Raw genomic sequence first — 25581 nt, 5'->3', positions numbered from 1 at the left:
GTCACACACTGAATGGTTTCAGTTCATTAGACAAAGAGAAACTGAGTAAATGCAAAGCACATTTTTAAAATTATTATTTCATGAAATTATCAAATGTCCATATCACCCATGAGAAAAAGGAACTGCCCCCTTAGTTAATCAATCTCAATCAAACAAATAAACAAATTGAATTGATAATTAGATTCAGCTGATTGAACACAGCCAGCCCTTTTGTATGTTTTGTGGCCATGCAGACACTGTGACCCTCCAACACCAGGGTTGGGTCGTCCTGCAGACACTGCGACCCTCCAACACCAGGGTTGGGTAATTCTGCAGACACTGCAACCCTCCAACACCAGGGATGGGTAGTCCTGCAGACACTGCGACCAGGGGTGGTCCAGGACCAGGATTGAGAAGGCCTATATTGTTAGCCGAAAGGCTTTTGAGAGGTTTCAATGAGGCCAAGAGGCTGCAGATCCCCTGCCTCACGGTCTCTCCCCCCACAGCAAGCTCCATGCTGACTTGGCTCAAATATATCTGACCGGCTAGAAGGAAGAAGATCCATCAAAATCATGGGAGGTGAAACCACAGGGCGAGGGAAGATTAACGAGTTTTCTGACCAGAAAAGCGGTCATATATAATGCACCAGCCAGCCACTTTCTACAGTAAGGATTAATGAAACACTATTCTCCACAAAATCTCTTTTTGTGCACTAAGTGTACAACCCCAACAATGGAGGGTAAGGTATTTATCTTTTAAGGTCTTTCTCCTTTGGGCGATGCGATGATAGCCAGTTGAACTTGTTAAAGAGTGTGGCGGTGGGATTTAATTGTTGTGTCGGAGTCTGGGTTAGCCTATTAATGAGCAGCCTTTAGAAGCATGTGCTTTACTGATGTTTATTGTATCAGTGGCATGGATAAAAGAGAAAGAGGTGATGTGGTGCAGCCAGTGACCGGTTAGGGGTTCAATTCCCCACCATGACCCCCTTTTACTGCAATCCCATCTCTATCTGCAATGCCTTCCACTTTCCCCTTGTCTGAATAAAGTGAAAGAATGCATAGCAAGGGGGATGACTGTCCTCTCTGTGAGTGCAACACATGGAGATTTTTAATGTGAGGTTTTATGCGTTTTCGAACCAGACTGACCTTGTAATGTGCTTTTAAGATGAGATGTTTTTGTTTCTGTCACCTTGCTGCTTATATTTTCTAAAGAACATCGACAATGTATGTTTTGGCCTCTGCAGATATTACGTATGCGTAACTGATACAGAGGCATATTTTTCATTCTCCTACGCTTGTTGTCAGTGGAATAAGAGGTAGGGGGATTCATTATGCAGTACAAGAAAACTATAAACCAGTAAACTGTGAACCTTGCATGTGGTATAATATGAAATTAAGTCAGTAATATACACAACATGTCTGATTTAAATTATCTCTTTTTTTTGAAGTGCGAAAGTGTACTTTACATTCAAAAGAGACAAGATCCTATAATAATTTGTATCCAATTTTTTTAGTTTTAATAGTTTTCATTTATTATGCAATCACTTCTTCACCTTTCACCATAGAAAGTGTGTGGGAGCAGGAGGTGGCAGTGTTGTCACAGAACTGTTCTGTCTGTCTGTAATATCCGTATATGCAGTTCATTAAAAGACAATTATTCATATAAAAATAAAATAAATCTCCATCAAAAATGATAGAAAATGGATGGTACTTCATTCTTATATCTTGGATGGGCTTTCTGGCATGTGTGTGGAATGTGGAGTTTTTATATTCCTGTTGGTTTCCGGCTATATTGTTGGTAAAGCTATTTACATTTAGGTATTTAATACACACTCTTATCCAGAGTGACTTAGGCACCTCATATTCGTCTTGCATACAATCCATTTATACAGCTGGATGTTTTTACTCAAGCAATTCATGTTCAGTACCTTGCTCAAGGTTGCAACCCCAGTACCCCACATGGGAATCAAACCTATAACCTTGGAGTTTTAAGAACATTTACCTAACCCAAGTGGTAACCAACCTTGTCCCTGGAGATCTACAATCCTTTAGGCTTTCATTTAAACCCTAATTTGGCACCCCTGATTCTACTAATTAGAAGTTCAATGACGTGAAAACCTACGTGACTGTAGATCTCCAGGAAAAGGGTTGGTTACCACTGGCCTAACCATTATGCTGCACTGCCTCCCTTTTCCCCATGTTTCCCCTCAGATGTGGGTTCAGTAGAGGGTCTAGCCTACCACCGGGGCTGGGACACGTTGTACTGGACCAGTTCCACCACCTCCTCTATCACTCGGCACACCATTGACCAGACTCGGTGGGGAGCCTTCAGCAGGGAGGCCGTGGTCGCCATGTCCGAGGAGGACCACCCGCACGTCCTCGCTCTGGACGAGTGTCAGAAGTAAGACATTTCTGTGTTTATCCTTTTCTCTCTATTTACTGCTGTCCTTCTCTGGGTCTCTGGTTGGCTTGTATGGACCTGCCATTTAAAATAGTCCTGGGATACCTCAGAGAAAATGAAACCAAGGGAAGGTGACTTTGTCCACTTCCATGGGATGATTTATGGTACGTTTAGGTGCACTGTGGTACAGTCGTTGGCACATTATAGTATATCATAGTGTACTGGAGTGTATAGTACTGTGGTATAACCAAGGTATAGGTACATACTATTATTTCTTTATTATTATGGGACTGGATGGTTTTTAATTGGTGTCTTACAAACCATTTTTCATAAATATTCAAATGGTGCAAAAGCTTGGACACCGTGAACCTCAATGCTGTCCGTGCAACCTCGTTATGTTTTGTGGCTCCAAACCAAATTTCCTTCAGGCCAATAAAGTTGAAATTTATGGTGTTCTAATAGCTATTTGCCCAATCTGTGGCTGTCAACAAACGTGTGGGTACATACAGTATATCCTTAGAAATATGAGAGCTGAAACTGAAGACACACATTTACTCCATAACAGATTATATTGGATTATGGACATTTTAATTCTAAATTAATTTTACATGATTATTCTTTTTAGAATATATTAGGTGTAGGTTTGCTTTGTTTCACAATAGGAAAAATGAAATTAAATTTGATTTAATTTGAGTAGGGGAAAAAAAGAGTTTTTGTCTACTTGCCTCTACCTACATGCAAGACTAATTGGTTTCAGAATGCAACCTTAGATGTTTTTTTTTCTTGCTGTTCCTTTTAGGGAAACAATGCAATGGAGGGTGTTATTTCTGTGAAAAGTGGTATCTCTCAAGAAAAAAATAAATAAAATCTTGAGATTTAAAAGAGGTGTGCGATGGATTCAAAAGGAAAATCGCATGACACCAACAGTATAGTGACTTATGTGGGAGATTTGATTCCAATCAATCTTGATCTTTTCTTATTTTATTATACACACATTTTCAGTGGAGCACAACTGAGTATGCCAAGATCCAGATGGACTCAGACCACCCCTCTGTTGAGGTCTGATGGTTTTATTTCACTTCCTGGAGCTATTACTTCCCTGCAAGTTTTCAATTATTGGCCCCAGCTAACTGATGGGCACATACATTCCAGTAGGGCAGTCAAAGAGATATGAAAACAGAACCATATTGTTCTGTAAGTTTTGTGTCGTTTATACAGATGTATATAATGTTATCTGTACTGTATATGCAACATTTGATACTTACTAAATCACAGTACTGATAGAAAGTAGAGTCTGTTGAATTAATTTAACTCTTATATATTGGCTCATTCTCTCGCTGACAAAAGGTCATGCTAACTTAACACCCACTCTAAGCAATCAACTAGGTGCGTGTACCTGGCTGGAATATCAAGGAGTGTTATTAGCTGCATGACATTCAAAAGGAAAGAATACCTAGCAAAAATCAAAGCAAAAATTCCAAAAATTCTCCAGATGTTGGCCAAATGAATGCAACGAGAATGTTTGAAGCATGTGAGTCCAAAAGGCAATGGAGTCAGTGGATCTCATAATTAGCATGTGTGCCTCATATGAGGTAAGAAATATATGAAATTACAGACAGACCTGCTTTTTAGGATGACCCTTTTTGAATGGCTTTGTTATTTGGTGAACCATGGAGTTGTCCTAGCTGAAGTTTGATAGAACTCTTTTAATTTAATTGTACCAAAAAAAAACTTGATGTGCGCTCATACTGGGTTCGTGAAAAAAAGAAATGAACTTTTGACCATTAAGAGTGCGTCCCAACAGTAATTTGGCGCTTTTTCAAATGGACTCCAGAAGCTCCCGGTTAATTAAAAATTAACCTGAGATGATTAATCTGTACGCATCAGTGTTTAAGAAGATTTTCACCCCCTCTGTGTGTCCTTGATTATGTAATAAAATTATTGCGGAGGCATTACTGCTGGAAAATTTGGTCTGTAGTTCAGTATGGACTCTTGCTAGAGATGACCCAGAATTTCTATTTAGCATTTTATCAAAGTGTGCTTTGAAATACAGCCGTAGACAATGTTAGAATGTACTTGTCTAACAGAACAGAATTAGCATTTTTTTCATTCATGGGCATGCGTTTTTAAATTAACACCCATGCCAATATCATAGTGACTATAATATGTTTGAAGGTAATTGAGGTGACAGTTTCAAACCTTAAATTTCTGTGACGGATTACTTTGCATGGTAATTTAAGCATTACACTTAAGAGCACTGGAATTAAAACCAACCCCCCCCCCCCCCCCCCCCCCCCAGAGACAGATCAGGTGCTAACCAGCTACCCAGGGCAGAGGAAGTGCCTTGGTCCATCGATACCCAGGCAGGTGCTAGCTTGTAGCTCTCAGCTTCCTGCTGGTTGGACAGGGTGTCTTGGGTGTGTGAATGTGGTGCCATTGCCCTGGAGAGGAATATCACATGCACAATCCCGGCAGCGGATCCTGTGCTGTGCATATTTTCTCTCGCTTTCTCGCTCTCTCTCTCTCTCACTCTTGCTGTCTCGCTCTCACTCTTTCACTTTTGATCTTCCTCTCTTTTTCTTGCTCTCTCTCTCTCTTTGACACTTGGTTGTGCGGTCATACCTTCAGTATCCAGCTTCCAGGGGCATGTAGAGCTTATGGTTCAGAGACCAAGCAGTTCACTGGAATGTGATGCTTGACTCGGTGAGTCAGGAATGATCATATGACACTCAAGATAGGGAAGTGGACCATCAGAACTGCAGTTTGTGTTCCTTGGTGGAACAGAAGTCATTGTTCAAGGTGCTTAATCTGAATTCCTTTAGGAAATATCCACTGTGCAATGTACATGGGTATGCAAGCTTACTAACTTGAAATTAATCCAGATATTTGTTGAATGAAGTTATAAGGTGCACTGGAATGAACAAATGGACAGCATGATACATCTTTGCTGATCTCAGAAGTTAAGGTTTATATTTGATGAAAGGGGTTATAAAATTGCTGGATTCAGCTCAGAAAATAAATTCCAAACTGAGGTGACAAATATACAACCAGACAAAATTGTTAAAGGGACTGACCATTTCTCCAGATTTACGGTAATGATCTTCCATGTGTATTTGAACTTTTTATTTGTTTTTTTTTTAATGGTATTTATTTTAAATGTATTTTTCTTTGCAATCTCCTTTGTGTGTATCTCTGGAATTTTGTTTTTCTTTTTGTAAGGGGGCATTTGAATTGAATTTGTTTGCTTTTGTTTTGTATATACAATATGCTACGTACCATCAGCAAATGTATTTGGTCTTGCCACTATAATAGACTGTAATTGTTGAGCTCCAGAGCACCAAAAACAGACCATTTTCAGAATAGGTAAACATGCTTTGGAGGTCATTAACTTCCAGGAAGAGAGGTCATCTCATGAAATTTGTGTCAATTTTCTATCATTATACCATTATACTTTCATTTGAAAAAGTTCAAGGACCACAATGTTCTACAGACATAATGCTTCGGCAATGAGAATATATTTCTAAAAAACCATGCCCTTATTTTGTTTTGAGATAAAATAAGAGTGTGATAAGTGCACAGGGAAAGCATGTTGTTATTTTACCGTCTCTCTGTCAGACATAGCAGCCATGTGCGAAGACTCACTGGATGGTGCTAAAGCAGGAGATGGAAGGTTATTAAAGGTCACAGAGAGCTTTGAGACAAGGGGTCCAAGAATTACATAATCACAACCCTGAGGCAGAGGAGTGGTTATGGATCATTTTCAAGCTTTATGTCGTGTCTCTTCTCTCCTCTCAGAGGAGTCTGACACTTAACAGCCGTTACGCTATTAAAGGTATTTACATGCCCATTCACTAAATGGTGGCACAGATGTATGCAGTCGTTTTGTGCAAATTAATGTTAAAATGGGGAAGGTGCGTGAATTATTGATCTGGTCTTCATATTTTACCGCAAACATAAAAACAATCAGGGGTCCGTATAGAATTTTGCTGTGAGACTAAATGTGCCGGAAGTTCACGTATCATTGTTTAGCGATGCAGGCAAAGATAGCAACACAGTTTTAAAATCGGCTCATTCGTCATTTGCATGTCATCAAGACAATGCATGATGGGACCTAGGCATTCTGTTCCCATCCACATGCCTGGTCCTGATTGGCTTTAATCAGGCGAGAACATTGTGCAATGAGAAAAGTAAATGTATACTTTAAGAACTTTTCTGTACATTTTACAGTAAATTACTACCAGAAAAGTTGCCATTAAGGGTCCTGAGAAATCACATTTTTATTGCATTTAAATTGGTCATTAAGCTGCAAGATTAAGATGTATACTTTTTCCTGCACATTTTTGTTCAAAGGTCATGTGTCCTCACCCATGTAGACTGCATTTATCTTACTTCTTTCCTAGCCTAGCTTTATTGCGAGTTAGCTGCGCAGCGCTCAGAACAATGAAGGCAATTTATATGAGGTTATTTCCACTCCTCTTCTCAGTGGCTTCACCCTGAACTGTTTACCTGGCCATCATTACTGGGGTGACATCAATTATTGTTCAAAACATGATGTTTGTATATTCAGTCTCAGATTTCCTACATCAGTGTTGATCATTGCATGTGGACCTCCCTACTGTCTATAAGAGATTGTAACTACACACTCACGCTCGCACACTCACACACACACATACGAATGCACGCACGCGCACACACATGCTCACACACACAGGCAGACACACACAAATGTATGTATAATGTAATGTTGACACATATATGGTACATGACACTTCAAATCCTATTTGCGGTGTTTTGATGTTTTCCTGATGCCATTTTTGTCATTAACACCTTAGCCTAATGTTCTGGACGAACTGGAATGAGCAGCGGCCGGCCATCATGAGGTCCACTCTAGCAGGGAACAGCATCCAGAACATCATCAGCACGGACATCCTCACCCCAAACGGCCTCACCATCGATCACAAAGCCGAGAAGCTCTACTTCTCTGACGGAAGTCTGGGGAAGATTGAAAGATGTGAATACGATGGATCTGGTAGACATGTGAGTAAACGCAGTTTTCATATCTGTGGTTTTTAAAAACAAAACAAGACCTCAAAAAGCAGTGAATCTGCAGTCTATACAATGAATGTGTTCATATTCTACAGTAAAAAAAAAGAAAGAAATTTTTTTTTTTCATTTTATCTGTATTCATTTTAGTCATAAAGAGTGAAGTGAAAAGTTAAATGTTTACAGCTTGAATCGGATAGTTATTTCGTTTTAGACAATAATATTCAGTGACGTATGCAAGAGGACGTCGTAAAAGGTGGTGCTTGCACGGTTTTTGTCTGTGGCATTGTTTGATTACAGATTGGAATTTGTTTTACATATTTCACCTTTGCGTTCATATTAATGTCTCACATTTATTACTATTGTGGGTGCATAACAGAATCGTGTTAATAGTCCGCTCCTCCTTTCAGTTTCAGTGTTGTTTGAGGACAGCACAAAAGCAAAAGACAATGATTGATGGGCTCCCCCATTTGTTCTAACAATACCTCATTACTTCGAGATTAAATGTTTGAGAGAATCTGTATGCATGCCAGACGCCCGAATCGGGAGGATTTTCGAGGAGTGCAAACCCCGCTCTCAGAGCTGTCATGGTTCGTAGTACTCCAGAACCAGTTCATTTAAATTTGAAAAACAATGGACTCACACAATAAAACAATAAATCCATTCTGAAATGTCAAGTAGCTAATGCCCCTTTGAAATAAGAAAGACGGCAGTGGTATTATGTCCAATTCATGTCAAGCTAATAGTTTTTTTTTTCTGCAGTCACACAATGGAAAGCCTCAATGGGACCCTTCTGTATGTCTTTAAATGTACTGCATCAAAGGCCTTTGCCAGCTCGGGAGCTTAATTACAACGCTAATTCCTTTTCAAACGATGAGCCGTGTGCATAGACGGCGTCCTGGTCTTATCTAAGGGAAGCAGTGCATAATTCATGAGAAAAAATTATGTGTTGCTCATCCTTTTCCCCCTTTTGCTATTTTTGAAATATATTTATTCGTTTTTAATGCATGAATGGGGGGAAAAATCCATTAAAGTCTAATCTTTTGGACCTGTGACTGCTGTCAAGTCTGCAATATAGTAGCTACCAGCGAGCTTATCGACTGAAGCCCCCCCCCCCCCCCCCACACACACACACACACACACATGCACAGATACACACACCACACAAATCTCACACATCTCCAACCCCCAAGTCTACAAGTGAAATGAGGGACACTATGAGATCTCTCGGTGGTAATGAACTGGATTCAGTCAATATTTGTCCCTAAATTTAAATCACATTCATTCAAAAATACAAGTTGGCCCGTTCAATTATCTACAAAATGAACTTGTCAAATTGTTTTCATTTAAAAAAAAAAATGTTTTAATTATAATAAACACTTCTATTTTCAACAAATGTTGATTTAATCCAGGCCCAGTGATGGGGAAGTGGGAAGGCGTGTGTGTGTGTGTGTGTGTGTGTGTGTATGTGTGTGTCTTTCTACATGCATGTGTATATTTGTGTGTGTGTGGATTGGGGAGAGAGGGTGTTATCACGGCTTGAAAATAGTGTTGTGACACCTTCTTCATGAGTGCCGTAGAGCAGTACAAGAGAGGAAGGCACAGCTCCCAGTTTTCAGCTTAGAAACCCATGTTTCTTATCACACCCCGATAAGTCACTTACAACAGGGCACCTCACAATCAATAATTCTGTCTGTAGACAAAATTATTGAGAAACCAGATATTTTTAGAAAAGGCTTGTTTGATTTCATGCAACACACCTCCCTGTTTTGTTCACTCTTCATCACTCATCACCATTAAGTCACCCATCTGTAAATAACAGGCCTGTTTGTACTTTTCTTGCGATCAGTCCCTGACCAAATTTAGGAGTAAATAACGGGGTGTTTTCGATCCAGCCTGTCTTATCGCTGTTCTAGTAAATATCCCAAATCATTGGTTTGAAATGTGACGAAAAGAGAGGGGTTCCTGGTGGTAATAGTTTCAAATTGGTCACATCTTTTCCTACTCTTCAGCTAATGCATTCAGCACGTTTAAAAGCAGAAAAAAAAAAAAATCACACAGGAAAAACATTGCTACATGAAATATCTTAAAAAGCTATTTTATTGTAAAAAAAAAGATTCACTCTGGCAAGGAACAATACGATGGGGAGTATTCATTATGCCATTCGTTATTTGCATTCCAAGACAGAAAATGTAAATTAATTTCAAAACCAAAAGTATGGGTCAGTTGAACATTCCTAATTAAAAAGCTATGTCTTTATAATTTGATTATAAGAAACAAGCTATTAAGAAGCACAAAGTGCAGTGAGCGCAGAAATCACACCAGCTAATTTTCCCTCATACGCTCCCTTCAGAACCATCTGTCATTGTCCCCTTCGCTTTTTTTTCTCCCTTTCCCCCCCCCCCTCGATGTTTACCGGTTGCGGAGCGTTTGCATGCGCTCGGCGCTTTTAATGAACACCTGTCTCGTTAAGCAGTCCGTCACGCAGGAGTTAATGCGCCCATGTTCGGAGCGTGTTTCTCTAATGGGTAAAACTGGAAATCCGCGGGACGCCCTGTCGCTCCCTTGCCCGCGCGTTCCCAAAAGGAGCCGCTGATGTGTCCCCACGTCTGTCGCCGTGACAGTTTCATTTACACCCGTGCCACCCAGGTTAATCGTTAATTAGCTGCATGATAACAAAGCAATATCACTCTCAAATGCCATCATTATTTATTTATTCATTCATTTATTTACTTGTTTACTTATTTGTTTGCTTGCTTTTTACTTTTTAAAATGAATTTTTTTCAATTGTAGCAACGGCATTTACGGCAATGGTTTCATCAAATCTCAGAAATCTGTTCCAAAAAAAATATCCCCTCATCCCTCAACTTTAATGTGGAGATTATTGTACATTTTTATTTTTATGCCTTCCTTCGGAATGTTGAGCACACATGATCTGAATCGTTATTGTGAGTGAATTGGTTGTTTTTCTAGTGCTGCAGTCAGGTTCTGCAAACAGAAATGTAACGTCTTTCTGTTTCATTTGAATTGCAGGTGATTGTGAAGGCGGGGCCTGGAACGTTTTTTGGCCTGGCTATTTATGGCGACTTCATCTTTTGGTCTGATTGGGTGCGAAGGGCTGTACTGCGCTCCAATAAGTACACAGGAGGTGACATGAAAGTGCTCCGAGCAGACATTCCACACCAGCCAATGGGAATAGTTGCTGTGGCCAATGACACCAACAGCTGTGAGTGTCTATCCTTGAAGCTGCCCTCCAAAGCTTGTGCATGAGCGTGCGTGTGTGTGTGTGTGTGTGCATGTGCAGCATGTGGTGTGTGTGTGTGTGTGTGTGTGTGCATGCATGTGCAGCATGTGTGCTTATTCCTTTTTTATCCCTGTTTGTGTACATGCAGATCTGTGTGTGTTTGTCTGTGACAAGCAGTTTGTTCCTCACTGCTGGCTTGTATCAAATCTATTAGTCATTGTGACAGTATTAATGGCCAGAACAGTCTCAGTGAATGTGCCGCACTTCTCTTTGATACTGTGTGTTTCCAGACATTTGGAGTAATTACAGCGGCATGTTTGCTAATGCTGATGTTTCAGGAACAATTCCAGGGTTTGTTTTGACAGAATTCAGTTGGCTGATAAATACATAAATTGATGCACAAATATGCACAAAAAACCACATTAATAAATGTATTATAGAAAAAATTAAAAGTAACCCAGATTATATTTGAAAAGCTCAATGCTGCTGGGTTCCCTTAGGCGTGGTGTTTAGCATACTGAGAAGTGGTTTCTGTGTTAATTTGCATCATTAGCGAAAGCAATTGCAGGACTACTGGATTTGACACGCTTAGTAGTACCCACAAATGACCAATAATAGCCTTTGGTACTCAAGGAAAGCGTTCATTTGTATTGTAGATTGCCCTTATCTGCCATTAAATTGTGATTTCTTCTCAACACACGCTTCTGCCTTGAGGATCACCTCGTGTGTAAGCAACACTCATCTGTGACTGTGGGTCAGCTGACACAAGGGAAGAATATTGAAAAAATACCGGGCCCAGAGGAAGGGAGGGTTTCAGTCTGGTATTCCTAGCCTGGTATCCCCACCATTCCCAGATATTCCCGACCTCATCTCACAACAACATATTATCTGCTTGAAACAGGCAATACCTGTGTCGGCTACAGCAGTTGTAATGTCCTCCAGGGCAGTTTTTGTGCTTCTCAGATGGTCAACAGCAGACTGAAAATGAAAGCCAGCAATGGGCTTCGCCTCCATTTTTGATCAGGCATCCAAAATTAGTGGAGGAAACAAAAAATATGGAATGAAGTTGTTTCAAAATAAATAGAGTTGTCATGTCAGAACCAGAATTCTCAGAAATGTAAAAACAAGATTTTGGCTTTGATACCTACATCTGTGATGGTTCCAGCACTAGCAACATCTACCAATGGAAGGTGCCCTTCAGAGAACAAATCGCTGACTCTGTGCATTGAAGAATTGGCAAGAGCAGACCTCCGTCTGACAAAAGACGCAACCTCGGTGCTTCAGGGAGGTTCCCACCGGTGCGCTGGGTAATCTTAATTTCAAGGTGGCGGAGACGTGCTTTTCACATGCTTGCCGAGAAAATTACGGCTCTCTATTCCCGCTCTCCCACTCCCACCGGCGGGAATTGCGAGTGAGAACCGGAGAACTGGCCGACGGGAATGGGCCGCATGCCAAGTTGAGTCATGGGAAACCAAACTTATAACCAGTGTAGGCCTTCAGTGAACTCCCCAGTGTTCAGAGCCTCACTGCATTAATTTAGGTTACGCCGTTATACCAATAAAGTTATGGCCCGCAGGATTTCTTTATGTCTGTCAGAGCTGTCTATCACACGTTGCTGTTCGGATGAGAAATACTAGCTCCATTGTATTTTGGTCTAGTTTCAAAAGGCACAATGGGGGGAATAAATCATTGGCTATAATTATTAAAAGAGCAGTGTTTCAACTAAGCAAAGTCCATTGGGATGTGATGATATATAGGCTTTAACAGTCAAAATTTTAACATCATGAGAGCGTTTGACACCGAGCCGTTCTGTGTCATGTCCACTGCACGTTCTGTGCACACAGTATCAATTAAATTATTCAGAACGTATTTTTTTCTCTGGCATGTGATTGATTATTTTCACAGTAAAAACGTTTTAAACCATGCCATAATAGCATGTTCTGTCCTAAACTTGTATTGGGCCGATTTAATCACAGCTTTGTCTGACACCACTGCCAATTACTCTGTTCATATTGATAATTGTGTGTGTGTGTGTGTGTGTGTGTGTGTACACTATATGGTGACAAAGAAAAAACCTGAATAAGTGAGTGGAGAAACATAACAAATGCACATATTTCCATACAGGTGTTGTGTATGGTACATTTAACCAATTAGCACCCTATAATCCTCTGTGCAATGTATAAAAATGCTGAGCAGGCCCAGCTGACCTTGATTTTGGATCAGGATGGCAAGAAGATCTAAGTGACTTTGAAAGAGGGTTCATTATTGGGGCACAGATGGCAGGAGCTTCAGTCACAAAGACTGCTCAGCTGGCTAGTGTTTCAGTAGAAACAGTGACTAAAGTGACATCTGCATTTAGATCTAAGGAAAAGACATCAATAAATATGGTTGGAAATTGTGGTTGAAAGGACACATTTAATGACCATGATGCCTGTGCATTAGTGCCATATGTAAAGAAAAACAGAAGAGCAATTCTTCCTCGGGTGACTGAGAATGTCAATGCAGGGCCTGAATTCTTGACCCCTACAGTGAGGGGGTCCTGTGGCTCTGTTATGCTGTGAGTGCCATTTTCCTGGCATGGTTTGGGTCCACTTGTTCCCTTAGAGGGAAGGGTCACTGCAAATCAATGTGTGTGTGTATATAGTTTGAGGAAAAGGCATATTTTTTCTTGATTTGACTCCACATTTTAGATGTGTAATTAAACAAATCTGTGAACGTTCTCAGCTTTTATTTTAGGGTATTTGTATGCATCATGTTGAAGTTACAGCCCTTTTTATACATAGCCATCACAATTTCAGGTTTAGTACTTTGTTACATATACATTGCCCATAGACATCACCAGGTGCTGAGTGTCTTTTCTGTTGATACCCTGCCAGGCCTGTTCTGCAGCCATCTTCAGTACCTGTTCTCTTCAGCATATGAAATGCATGTGCAATTAAATTCATATCAGGTGAATGACTTGGCCAGTAGAGAATTTTCCAAGTTTCTGGCTTTGAAAAACTACTTGATTGCAAACTATAACCTTGCCATCCTGTTTTTACTGCTAACTTGTGGTTTGCATCTTGCAGTGTACCCTCTGCAGTTCTTTTCCTGAAGTGTTCTGCAGACAGTCACTGACCATAAAACAGGATGGCTAGGTAATAGTTTGCTAAGAGGTACCTAAAAGAGCCTGCAGAGCTCTGGAAAAAGGTGTTGTGGACAGACGAGAGCAATATTCACTTGCATCAGTGGTGGCAAGAACAAAGTGCAGAAGCCAAAAGGAACTACCCAAAACACAGCACACTTGCAGATGCAATCGCTTATTGCAGCAGCAGAATGACTTCTGAAGTGTACAGAAGCATCTCATCTCCTCAGGTTCAAGCAAATGCCTCAAAACTCTTCATTCTAAAGCGCAACACTGATCCAAACATACTACTAAAGCAATCAAGTAGTTTTTCAAAGCCAAAAATCTGGAAAATTCTTCTGATTGGCCGACTCATTCACCTGAATTGAATCTTGCCTTCTGTCAGGCAGGTGTTTGCGAGTTATTCTTCATTACGGTAAGAATTATTCAACCATCAATAGTAGAGGTCTTCATTCTTGTATGGGGCTCTGCGGTTCAGAGCACTGATTTTTTCACCTTTTTTTGTTTCTCAGGTGATCTGGATATCATTTGAAGGGGCTGTTGTTGTTTACATGCCCAGTTTATATAGTCCCTGATGTGGCTTCACTCTTGCTGTTGCATTATAAGTCGGTGGGTGACAATAGATGAGCCTTTTTTTGAAGTGAGGAAAATAATATTTTAATACAGCATTATGAGATATTGAGATATTACTTGTCATGCGCTGTCAGATAATATTCTGGTCGGGCATGAGTGTTCGTCTCCTGCATAGATTAAGTTGCAGAATGCATGTCTATTGAAAATCACATTTTTATTTGTTAATAAAGTCAACGGTAGCTTCGACTAGCTTGAAAACCCTTGTCATGGAATTGCTAGCTCTGACATAATTGGAATTCAGTGGATCCAGTGCCATTTAATTTAAGACGTCCAAGTTATGAATGGCAGTTTATATCACTAACTGCGACCGCGTCGATTACGTGAAACTCAAATCAATTTTCTCCATAGAGAAAATTCTCCTTTGATGCAGAAATCCATATACGGGATAACGTTTTTTCCTCAGACTCCCAAAGCCCATTGGCTGGCACTGCGTGGGATCCCTAGTGATTTTCATTTCCGTTTCAGTAATGGCGTGTGTGGCATCAGGGAAGAAGTCCAAGCCCGCGGTACTGCTGGGATTTCCCTGGGCGCCTGGCCCGCGTAGTGTTATATCACGAGTTTGGCGTTGTGCAGTCAGCTGAAACTCGACCATTTGTGTTGGGAAGTGGGGCTCCCCGGGCCCGTGCTCGCCTGGCATGGCGGCCGGCTCTCGGAGCCTCGGTTCAGTGCGCCTCTCCTCCGAGCTGCGGGCCGTGCAAGCCCCGGTTCAGGAGAGGCCCCCCCAGAAAGGCGGCTGCTTCTCACTGTCGAGCCACGGTTGTCCGTTGTCCTTGAGCAGAGGAGGGTTTCAAGGAAAGCAGTCTTAAAGAGATTGTGTGTGTGTGTGTATGCGCGTATGTGTTGTGCTCATGTATGTTTTGCATGTGTGTACATCCATGCGTGTGAGCATGTGTGTGCACGCATGTGTAAGAATTATGTGTGTGTGAGATTTTTGATATAGGATGTATATGTACCTTTGTAATGTCTTGTTTAATGCATGCACATGTTGTGTATGGCTGTGTGTATATGACTGGATGTATCTGGATGTGTATGTGTGTCATGAGTACATGTTTTTCTGAACTCCAAACTGAATTCATCTTAAAAGCGTGTGACACCAGGGATATGCTTAGAGAACCAAGTCCTTCAAGAGATCGCCAGTCGCTTCTGGCTAAAATGTTTATTCTGGGAGTTGGAGGGAGAGAGTCCTTCAGAAGACTGTTTCGAATGCAATGCTAGACACAATGCTTGCTGTCACAGTTGAAATGCTGGAGGCCCATTGCTGCAAGTTTTTAATGACGGGACCACGGTCTTCCAGAAGAAGAAAACAGTCGTCTCAATTTCAGTTGCTCCGAATGAATTAGCCTTTAATTAAATTCCGTCCACCTGTAATTAAAACTCAGTGTGTGCATGAGTGCCGGAAGTGAGAGTAAACGTGCTGCCTTCAGCAGAATGTCACAGACTTCTCTGCTTCGCAGGTGAAATGTCTCCCTGCCGTGCGATGAATGGGGGCTGCGGAGACCTTTGCCTCTTGAGCCCGAATGGCACGGTGAACTGCAGCTGCAGGGGGCAGCGCGTGCTGCTGGACGATAACCGCTGCGTATGTAAGTCTCCATTTCACCTCACTACCTCTACTGTCTCTTCAACCGCTCCTTGCCTGGCCTCCATGGTGGTGAGGGCACAAGTTCAAGTTAAGCCGAATGGAAATTAACTCGACTTAAAGAACAGAAGTTGTACTTTTATTTTTATGTTTCTCATTTTCGACAAAGCGTGATGCAATTCCGTAGTGAGGTGCCGTTCCATTTCCCTAATAGCCCAGGAACCAATGGGCTGAACGGAGCACTGGGCCACAAGTTAAAGCAACATGTTCTCCAGAGGACAAGACGCATGAGGCATTTACTGTTAATGAACTTATCTTCACTGGAGATCTGTGGCGCTGAACACAAGCACTGTGCGCTGGGTTTAAATCCAGCTGGGTTTTGTATGCCCGCCCCATTAATAGAGCGCTGATGCTATGGAGGACAAGGTAAACATAGGCAGAGTAGATTTATTTTACTGTTCGCAGACATCCCCAGAAGAACCAGGGTTTTTGCTACCCTAAGCAGAAAACACACCATCTACTGTACACAGACAGGACTGCTGGCGGAGGTAATTTCAGAGAAATGAGAGCCTCTGTTTCTTAGACAGCCGGGGGCGAGACAGCCAGCCTGGAGCTTCTTGTAAAGCCAGCGTAATACTCACTAATCTATTTTTCATTTTGCAGCCGAGAACTCGTCCTGCAACATTCACACCGAGTTCGAATGCGGGAACGGCGAGTGCATCGACTATCAGTTAACGTGCGACGGGATAGCTCATTGCAAGGACAAGTCGGATGAGAAAATGCAATATTGCGGTAAGAAATCAATCCCCGGCCCGCAACTGCGCGCTGCTCGGTCAGCGGCAAGCAAAACAAAACAAAACGATACAAAAAATAGATATAGAGAGAGAGGCAGAGACATGCGAGAGAGAAAATGCAATAAAGCGAGGGAGAGAGAAAATGCTATGGAGCAAGAGTGAGCGAGCAAGTGAGAGAAAGCAATAGAGTGAGAGAGAGTGAATGAGTGAGAGAGAGAGTGAATGAGTGAGCGGAAATGTAATAGCGTGAGAGGTCTGTTGGAGCAGTACTGTCAGACCTGGGCCCTGACAGTGAACATGAATAAGAAAAAAAGCTAAATCTCAGGCAAATAAGTTCCACTTTACTTTATGCATCAGTATCCTTGAAAATGTCACTGATAATAGTTACCTGGGTTTGATTATCAGTGCGTCGGGGGGGGGGGGGGGGGGGGGCAGTGTATGTATTGAAGGAGAAGGCACGCAAGGCTTTTTACACCATATAGAGGAGGCTCTGCGATTTACTCACCCATTAAAATTTGGATTAAAATATTTTAAATTGTAATTAAGCCAATTGCTCTTTATGGTAATGGAGTGTGGGGTCCCATTAGAAACCAGACTTACAACAAATAGGGAAAATACCCCACAGAATCCCTGCATGTGTAATTTCAAACTTTCCAAAAATGACAAATAAAAACCCCAATCAATGCATTCAGGGCACAATTAGACTTTCATTCATTCATTATCAGTGTACAAAAGTGGGAATTAAAATTCTGCGCACATTTAAAACAATGTAATCCTAATTCACTCCACCATAAAACCCTGCTACACGTAGAAAAGAGTCCCTTTTCACTGCCAACTAATCCTGAAGCTCACTGAACAGACCGACACTGGCATCAGTTAGTTTCAGGACAACACCTCAATAACACCACTAATTAGAGTGAATCAAATTAACAATCACCTTAGAATTGGCAGAATATCTAGTCACCATTAAAAATAAAAAAAACAGAGGGAGATCCTTTCCAAATATTGTGTATTTTCACTAGCCTATGAGTACAGGCTGTGCGATCAGTGCACAAGCGAAGAGATGGAGGCAGAGATTAATTTTGTCATATTGTACATATTCTTTTTATCCATTTTTAATATATCACAATCAAGAAAGGGAGGTATTTAAAAAAAATATAAACTTCAAAAAGTGACAACAAAAAAAAATTAAGCAATATTAGGAGAAGGCCCCACAGCCCCACAGACAGCAGGACATGGAGCCACAAGATGTGGGATATTTTTTCTGATATGTGAATGTTATTTTTTAATGTATGTTGCGCGTGTTGTGGGTCACAAATAGAACATGTTGTATGTGTGGTTTCCATGTTTATGTGTATTATAGACACAGAAACATTATGTTCATGCCCTGCCAATAAAGCAAATTGAAAATTGAGAGAGAGGGAGAGAGAGAAAGTGTGTGTGTGAGAGCAAGAGAGACAGCCCCCTAGAGTCCTGGACTAATGAAATGAACTTTTTTAGCAGCTCACTTACTGGACTCCGAAAAGGGGGCTAATGAAGTACCATAATATAAATGTGTCCCCTCTCTGCGTCTGGGTCAACGGGCAATATTTTGTTTAACTGTCTTCCTGCTTGCAGATGACAGGAACTGCAGGAAGGGCTTCAAGCACTGCTACAACCAGCGCTGCGTGGCCAACAGCCGCTTCTGCGACGGCGTGGACGACTGCGGAGACAACTCGGACGAAGCATACTGCAACAGTGAGTGTCATGCTGAGTCTGACTTCTGTTCGGGCACCACGTCAGCCAGCTATCTAACTGGCCCTGAACCAAGCCTGCCTACTCAGTGCAACCCACCTGCCCACTCACTACATCCCACCTGCCCACTCAGTGCTACCCACCTGCCCACTCACTACAACCCACCTGCCCACATACTACAACCCACCTGCCCACATACTACAACCCTCCTGCCCACATACTACAACCCTCCTGCCCACATACTACAACCCACCTGCCCGCTTTTCTACAACCCACCTGCCAACATACTACAACCCACCTGCCCACATACTACAACCCACCTGCCCGCTTTTCTACAACCCACCTGCCCGCTTTTCTACAACCCACCTGCCCACATACTACAACCCACCTGCCCACATACTACAACCCACCTGCCCGCTTACAACAACCCACCTGCCCACTCACTACAACCCACCTGCCCACTCACTGCAACCCACCTGCCCACTCACTGCAACCCTCCTGCCCACTCACTACAACCCACCTGCCCACTCACTGCAACCCACCTGCCCACTCACTGCCCACTTAAATTTAACTTGGTATTAACCACTTATGTGAACCCCTGCCCATAATCCAATGTTACAGCAGTGGGATCTGAGTTCTACAGGAGCTGTTGTGTGAAAAATAAGGGGTTTGAGATCTCATCTGTACTTAAGTGGGCTATGAAGAGAGTCAAGTCCTCTTTCAAGTCCACTTACTGCATGAACAATTCATTTGCAGCTGGTTCACTTTTTGGTTCACGTTAAAGACATCATTTTCATTAAGCAACCGAATGTAACGTGTGAGACAGATAATTAGTGATGTAGAGCAATTCAGTACAAATAACTGACAACAGATCATCTGAAAATGTAATAATGGCCTTGCTTTTTTGGGGGGCAGCAATAAGAGAAGTCTAATTATTATAAAAGTGCAGCTGGACTGCAAGTGGCCAAAGTCTGCTATTTTCTCCAGTCAGCAGGGTCCCGTGCTCAAGAAAGCTCAAACCGTTTCCTGATCCAACGGCGGCCATTCCGGGGTGCCGTCCGTTAATCGCGTAGCGCCGTTAGCTTTCCGGCCTCCTTTCGGGGGGCGGGCGCGGCCCAAATTACCCCCTTCTCCACGCCGCTCCGTTTGTCGATAGGGTCAATTGTGTAATGGCGCGTGTTTCTCTTCCGCACGCCTGTGCTGCGCAACCTTTTTGTTTTTCCCCCGCGAAGGAATAAATCACGAACGCGACGGGCTCGCATTAATCACTCTCCCCCTGGAACTCGGAGGAGCTCGCCCCTCCGGCTGACGTTAGCGGACGGGACGCCGGTCGCCGGATCCTTCCTTCGTCGTGCCGTGCCGTGCCGCGGGGGCCGATCGCGGGGCGCGCGTCGAGCACCCCGCGGGGGAGGATTAAGACCGGAATAATCGCCGGGGCGGAAACGGCGGCGGTCTAATGAGTTTCCCGGCGCCATTAACAACTGCAGGAAAGAGCTTTGACCTTTGAGGTTGATGCGCGCTTGCTTAGAAACACCTCAGACTCATATGAGCAGATTAAGTGTCGCAAAATACTAATATTCCTTGCTGCTAATGATCGCTCATTAGGCGAGAGCCCCGCAGAAGCAGGTAGATATGTTGTAGCCATTACAACACCTGCTACCAGTGTGCCCTGTTGAAGAGGATTGAGAGAATGTGCGTACGCATTGAGTTGAATGCATTTAAGCCTGGTTTAACCGGGCTGTCACCTCTCTCCACTTCATTTACATCTGAACCGAATCACAAACGGTGTCTAACATTCAGCTCTGCCGCGTATCGTAGCTTTTGCTGTTTGGCTCGGCAAACCACAGATCAGGTTTGTCCTAACAATGGCTTTGATTAATAATGCGGAGTTTTACCGCCTTATTGTCGTCTTTCTGGTCTTTCGCAGTTCCCTCGCCGTAGCACTATTTCAAACGGTTCCCCTTAAATGTTTAACATGAGAAGAGGTTTAAGAGAGCTTAATGTGCATTTAAACCGCAGGAATTGCTCGAGCCTCGGTAGGTGACGACAACATTCCCCGATCATTAACACAAAAACTTTATTCTTTTCCCCTGAGGGTGGGTTAAAAGTCAGGCTTTAAGAATTCCACAGGGAAGAATCTGCCCGTGTGCACAAATTGCCATTAAAGTGCAAGTTTTCTTAACTGGTATTTCAACGATCTTCTCCCATCGATTGCCATTAGCGGCTGAATGTATGCATTTAAATGGAAAGATTAGGACTCATGATGGTGCAATCAGGCGCCCAGCTCCCCTCTTCCTTCTCTTTCCAGCTGTTGGTCCTCGTGCGGCAATGCTTAAAGTTAATTGTCACTTGAAGGTAATGTTAATTCGTAATTGCCTCTAATGGGCGTCTTCCCCGTCCCCCCCGCAGACTCGACTTGCGCGTCCTCCGAATGGCGGTGCCAGGACGGGGCCTGCATCCCCAGCGCCGCCTGGTGCAATCAGCTCGTCGACTGCGCCGACGCCTCGGACGAAAAAAGCTGCAGTAAGTGACGGGCCCGCCCAGGCGTCGCCGAGACGACAGCCGCCTGCGGCGCTTTCCCGCCTGTGAAGGGAGGCCTTGCGTTTTTTCACTCCTCCCGTGCGCATCCGCCGCGACTCTCTCTCTTCCTTTTTTTTCTTTTTTTACCCCCTCCATCCGGTGCCACGCGGACGTCGTTAAATCCGAGATTGTGGCTGTTTTTGTTCCCCGCCAGATAACACGGACTGCGTAGATTACTACCAGCTGGGGGTGAAGGAGCGGGGTTTCGTCAGCTGCAACAGCACCTCTCTCTGCGTCCTGCCATCCTGGATCTGCGACGGGGCCAACGACTGCGGGGATTACGCCGATGAGGCGCACTGCACGGGTGATTATTCATCTCTCCGTCTCTCTTTTTCCCCGTTAAAATCGCCGTGTAAGACAGTCCACCTCTGGGCCTGCTGGGCTGCAGTTATGAGGGTTTTCTTTTCTTTTTTTCTGAAGAAGATGCGTTTGAGGATTTAAATTCCGATCGAGTCGATGGCTCCATTTAAGACTTGGCTGGAAGTGAACGTCGATGATGTTGTGGATCTTTAGCTAGTGATGTTGTGGGGTCTGAAACGCACAGCCACCCTTTTGATTCGGCAGTGTTGAATCTCACCTCCATTACTCTCATCCGCCATCCTTGATAATAGTCGGTGACTTCTGACTGAGCTGGCCCTTTATGACCTACTACTGAAATATTAACTACTATGGATGCTTTATACAGGGCCAACAAATAACGCACTGGACCCACAAGTACACGCACATGTGCTCACACACACACACATGCTCACACACATAGTTGCGTGTGTGCATGTGTGCGTATGTGTGAGAGCACATGTATTGTGCAATAAAGAAAGCAACAGCAGCCTAAATCAGTCCTCTACATATCTAGCAGTTTGCATGGATGTGTCAAATCTTAGTTAAGTTAATTGTAAGCACATAAATAAGGATAATGCCATTTTAGTGGCTTGGACATGATGCATGTTACAAAAATGAATTTCCTCAACAAGCTAAGATGTAAACGTTAAGACAAATTGGGCTGCTTCCTTGCCAAAGAGTGGAGGATGATGGGATTGCTAGTGCATTTGTAATCCGCCTGTCCTGTGCCAGATCAATGCTGTTTAGCCTGAAGGACTGTGTTGATATAGATCCATTTAGATGCAAAAGAGTAACGGCCATCTTTGATCATTAAAGTGATACAAAGACAACCTCTGATCTCTCTCTCTCCCCCTTTCTCTCTCCCTCTCTCTCTCTCACACACACTCACACACACACACACACAAACACATTTCTGTCTAGTGCATTTAACAGACTTCTCTGAATCTCAGCATTCATCTTATCGATCTTGATGTCTTTCATGTGTGACTTGCACTTCCGTGGCGAGGAGCCGCCAGCCCCCATGGGGGGGGGACGCGTAGTCGAGTGAGGATGAGCCTCCTGGGTAACGGGCAGCCAGTAAGAGGGGGAGGTGAGGGCCAGCTCCGCTCTCATTAATGTCACTCTCCTGTTCTCCCCGTACCTCCCGTCCCCTCCTCCTCCTCCTCCTCCTCCTCTCTGGCGGCCGGCCTCAGCGGTTTCCCCCGGGAACGGGTGCGAGGACGGCCACTTCGCCTGCCCCGGCGGGAACTGCATCTCCAGCGTGTGGCTGTGCGACGGGCAGAAGGACTGCGAGGACGGAGCGGACGAATTCCAGTGCGGTACGCCCCCTTCCGTCACTTCTGCTCCTTCCTTTTGTGCAGCTTCTACCGTTTTTTCCCCCCACCCCAGCCGGGCTGTGTATGATTCCCCATGGCATTTTTTAAAATATTAAAAATGTTTTTCTTTTTCCTTTTTATATATTTATTTATTTTATTTGTCTGAGCCTGGAACGCTTGAGTTCCCCTTGCTGAGTAAGAGCCGTGAATGAACAGTAATGCCTGTCAGCATTAAAGACAACTGTGCATTTGCAACAATCTTAATCTCTGCCAGATTTAGCAGAACACTCTCCTGGAAGATTCAGTGGGTACAGTCTAGGTATACATAAAGTGGGTTTTTGATTTTGTATATATGTTTTATTTTTTTGTTCGCCTTTTCAGGCTGGTATTTGAGAATCAATTCAGACACGCAACGCCGCACACTCCCCAGTCTGTCAAGTCTGCCACTTTACTTTTCAAGGTTAAACAGACTGGAGCTCTGCAGGTGAATTTTTTGGAAGGCAGGATTTTTGCATTTAAATGACACATTCACAGCGGGATCAGCCTAATCACATGTGTCTTTTATGGAGCCGAGGGGCTGGAGGAAGATGGCATGTCTACAATGTTTTGCCGCTGAATGGATCATTACATTAGGAGAAAGTGTTCATTGCAATCACACAATCACAGAAATTATCCACTTGTTCAGTGCCCTGTTTTTGGATTTTAGTTTATATCAAAATCTCAGGGCCATTCATTAGCCAAGTCATGGTCCTCTGGGTAAGAGTCTATTTTGGGTGTCTAATCAATGGAGTTTTTGCCTGTGATTATTATGTAGATGAATATTGCAATCATATGTGTTGCAATTAAAATTGTCATTGTTGCTTGAAATGATACAGCTGCCATTCCCTTGTTGTTGAAGTCTGAAGTTTGACGGTTTAATCCCTAATTCAGACTATGCCAAATTCTTGGTTTGATGATCTACAATGAAGAGGTAAAATGTCCGTAAAGGCTCAGTGATGGACAGGTATTCATCACAGATGAGTCACGATGAGCCTTGTTTTGCGAGAGCTGTTGCTGATTAATTTTCTAACATATGGAAGAGGACCACGCTAAATACTGCACTGAAATGGAATAGCTGGGTGAAATAAATGCAATTCCTGAAATGCAAAACCTGAAAAAAAACTCATCTGAGCACTGAAATGCAATAGTTGAATACAATACAATACATGCAAGCAAATTGAATGTAACAGGTGGAAAAGATAACAGGTGTCAGGAACCTGCATACCTATATGTATACAGCAGTAGGAGACAGGTGAGGCATAGCTAAACAGAACTCAGAACAGTGAGTCTGTTTGTAGGACTCCATCAGGGGAGAATCATTGCAACCCCATGTGAATGTTGTATTATCGTGAGTTATACTATTGTGGTGCATTACGCACATTATGTATTATTTTAACAAAATTTTAGTGCTTTATTGCTGTTACACGTACATTCGCTGGTTTGGGAATGTTATTATCCAGGTCTGGCACTGTTGTTCACATAACTTTGGTGAATGCACTTACGGTATATTTGCCTCCATTGTAAATCACTCTGCATAAGAGTGCCTGCTAAATGAATGTAATTTAATGTAATGTAATGCAATGAACGGGAGAATACCAAGTTCTGATTGGCTAAATTTGTTAAATCGAGTAACATCCCCAATTGTCATGCACAAAAAAAGGTGCTTGAACACTGCCTTAATTGATTTCATCATTACAAGTATGCAGTGTCATAATTGAAAGCATATTACTGTAATTATGCAGTAATGACTTGGTAATAAAAGTTTTTGTTGGTCTTATCACGGTTTTGGCTGTGAGAATTTACTGAAAAAGTCTGACATATTCAAATACATAATATGTATCTACCTCTGCTCAGCCTTGCAAACCTTACTGCAGCAATGAAGATTAAGCACATTTCCTAGCCCTTACCTTGATCCTTGTTAAAAAATTGAGAAAATGTCAAGGAAAAGTGTACTTTTATTTCAGTTCGGGGGAAAGAAATAAATAAAATGTGTGTAATAAGTCATGCTGCTTGCATCCTGTAGCATATGGAAATTAGAATTTATTGTTAAAATAAAGATGATATCTTTTCAAAACCAGGAGGCACTTTTTACCTTTTCCAAAAAAAAAAAAAAAAAAAAAAAAGGATCGGTTATCCACTCTTGTAACACACGTTAAAGCACACAGGCAACAGAGTGGGATGGCATTCATCTTCGCTGACTGGAAAGGTATGAGCCTCTCTGTGGGTTTAGAAGGCTGGCATTTTAATGGAAGAACAAGTTGAAGAGATCTTGCCAAATCTGGAATGCATCCGTTACACATGAAGAGTTCCGCTCTGCCGTGTCATGTCATCGGGACAGAAACGTGGTCCGTAGATCTTGCTTACAACCTTATAGCAAACGTGATGACTATGGGACAACAACAATTCAGTGTGGGTTTTGTAAAAGTGACTTTATGAGGAAACATGGCACGCAGATATACATTTTGATATTTTCCCAGGGCTGTGTTAATAATGAATAATTAATGATGGCATGAGCAAGACTCCCCTGCTCTTGTGAATATGCCACAATGGTGTGAGAGTTTATGAATATGGCCTTTTGAAATTTGTTCTAATAGAATGCTTTTACCATTTCAAGCAGGATCATCCAATTACTTTTGATCTTCAGAAAGCCATCTTTTTATCCCCCTCGCCTTGAAAGGCCAAAATTGTATGGAGATTCCCACACCTGAAACTTAATTATCATATTTTAAAAAACGCTCTTGTTATTGAGAAATAACTGACGATGAATATAAATTGTTAGG

The 25581-nt window shown here is 42.7% G+C and overlaps 1 protein-coding gene across 4 annotated transcripts in view; it reads left to right on the top strand.

Annotated features, from left to right (window-relative positions):
* The window catches only part of LOC118223692 (low-density lipoprotein receptor-related protein 1B-like), a 400652-nt gene that overhangs the window by 277373 nt on the left and 97698 nt on the right, over positions 1-25581 (top strand). For all 4 annotated transcript variants that reach the window (XR_004764484.1, XM_035410580.1, XM_035410579.1 and 1 more), the window contains 9 exons: positions 2190-2379; positions 7212-7416; positions 10456-10648; positions 15878-16003; positions 16663-16791; positions 18411-18530; positions 20937-21050; positions 21262-21411; positions 22640-22765. Coding sequence is in view for 3 of the 4 variants with exons in the window: in XM_035410580.1 (XP_035266471.1) it covers positions 2190-2379; positions 7212-7416; positions 10456-10648; positions 15878-16003; positions 16663-16791; positions 18411-18530; positions 20937-21050; positions 21262-21411; positions 22640-22765 (1353 nt within the window). In the remaining variant the exon portion in view is untranslated. The remainder of the gene's footprint in view (positions 1-2189; positions 2380-7211; positions 7417-10455; positions 10649-15877; positions 16004-16662; positions 16792-18410; positions 18531-20936; positions 21051-21261; positions 21412-22639; positions 22766-25581) is intronic.

Source organism: Anguilla anguilla, chromosome 3 (assembly GCF_013347855.1).
Source record: "Anguilla anguilla isolate fAngAng1 chromosome 3, fAngAng1.pri, whole genome shotgun sequence".
Lineage (NCBI taxonomy): Eukaryota > Metazoa > Chordata > Actinopteri > Anguilliformes > Anguillidae > Anguilla > Anguilla anguilla.
This window is presented reverse-complemented; position numbering and strand designations above follow the sequence as displayed.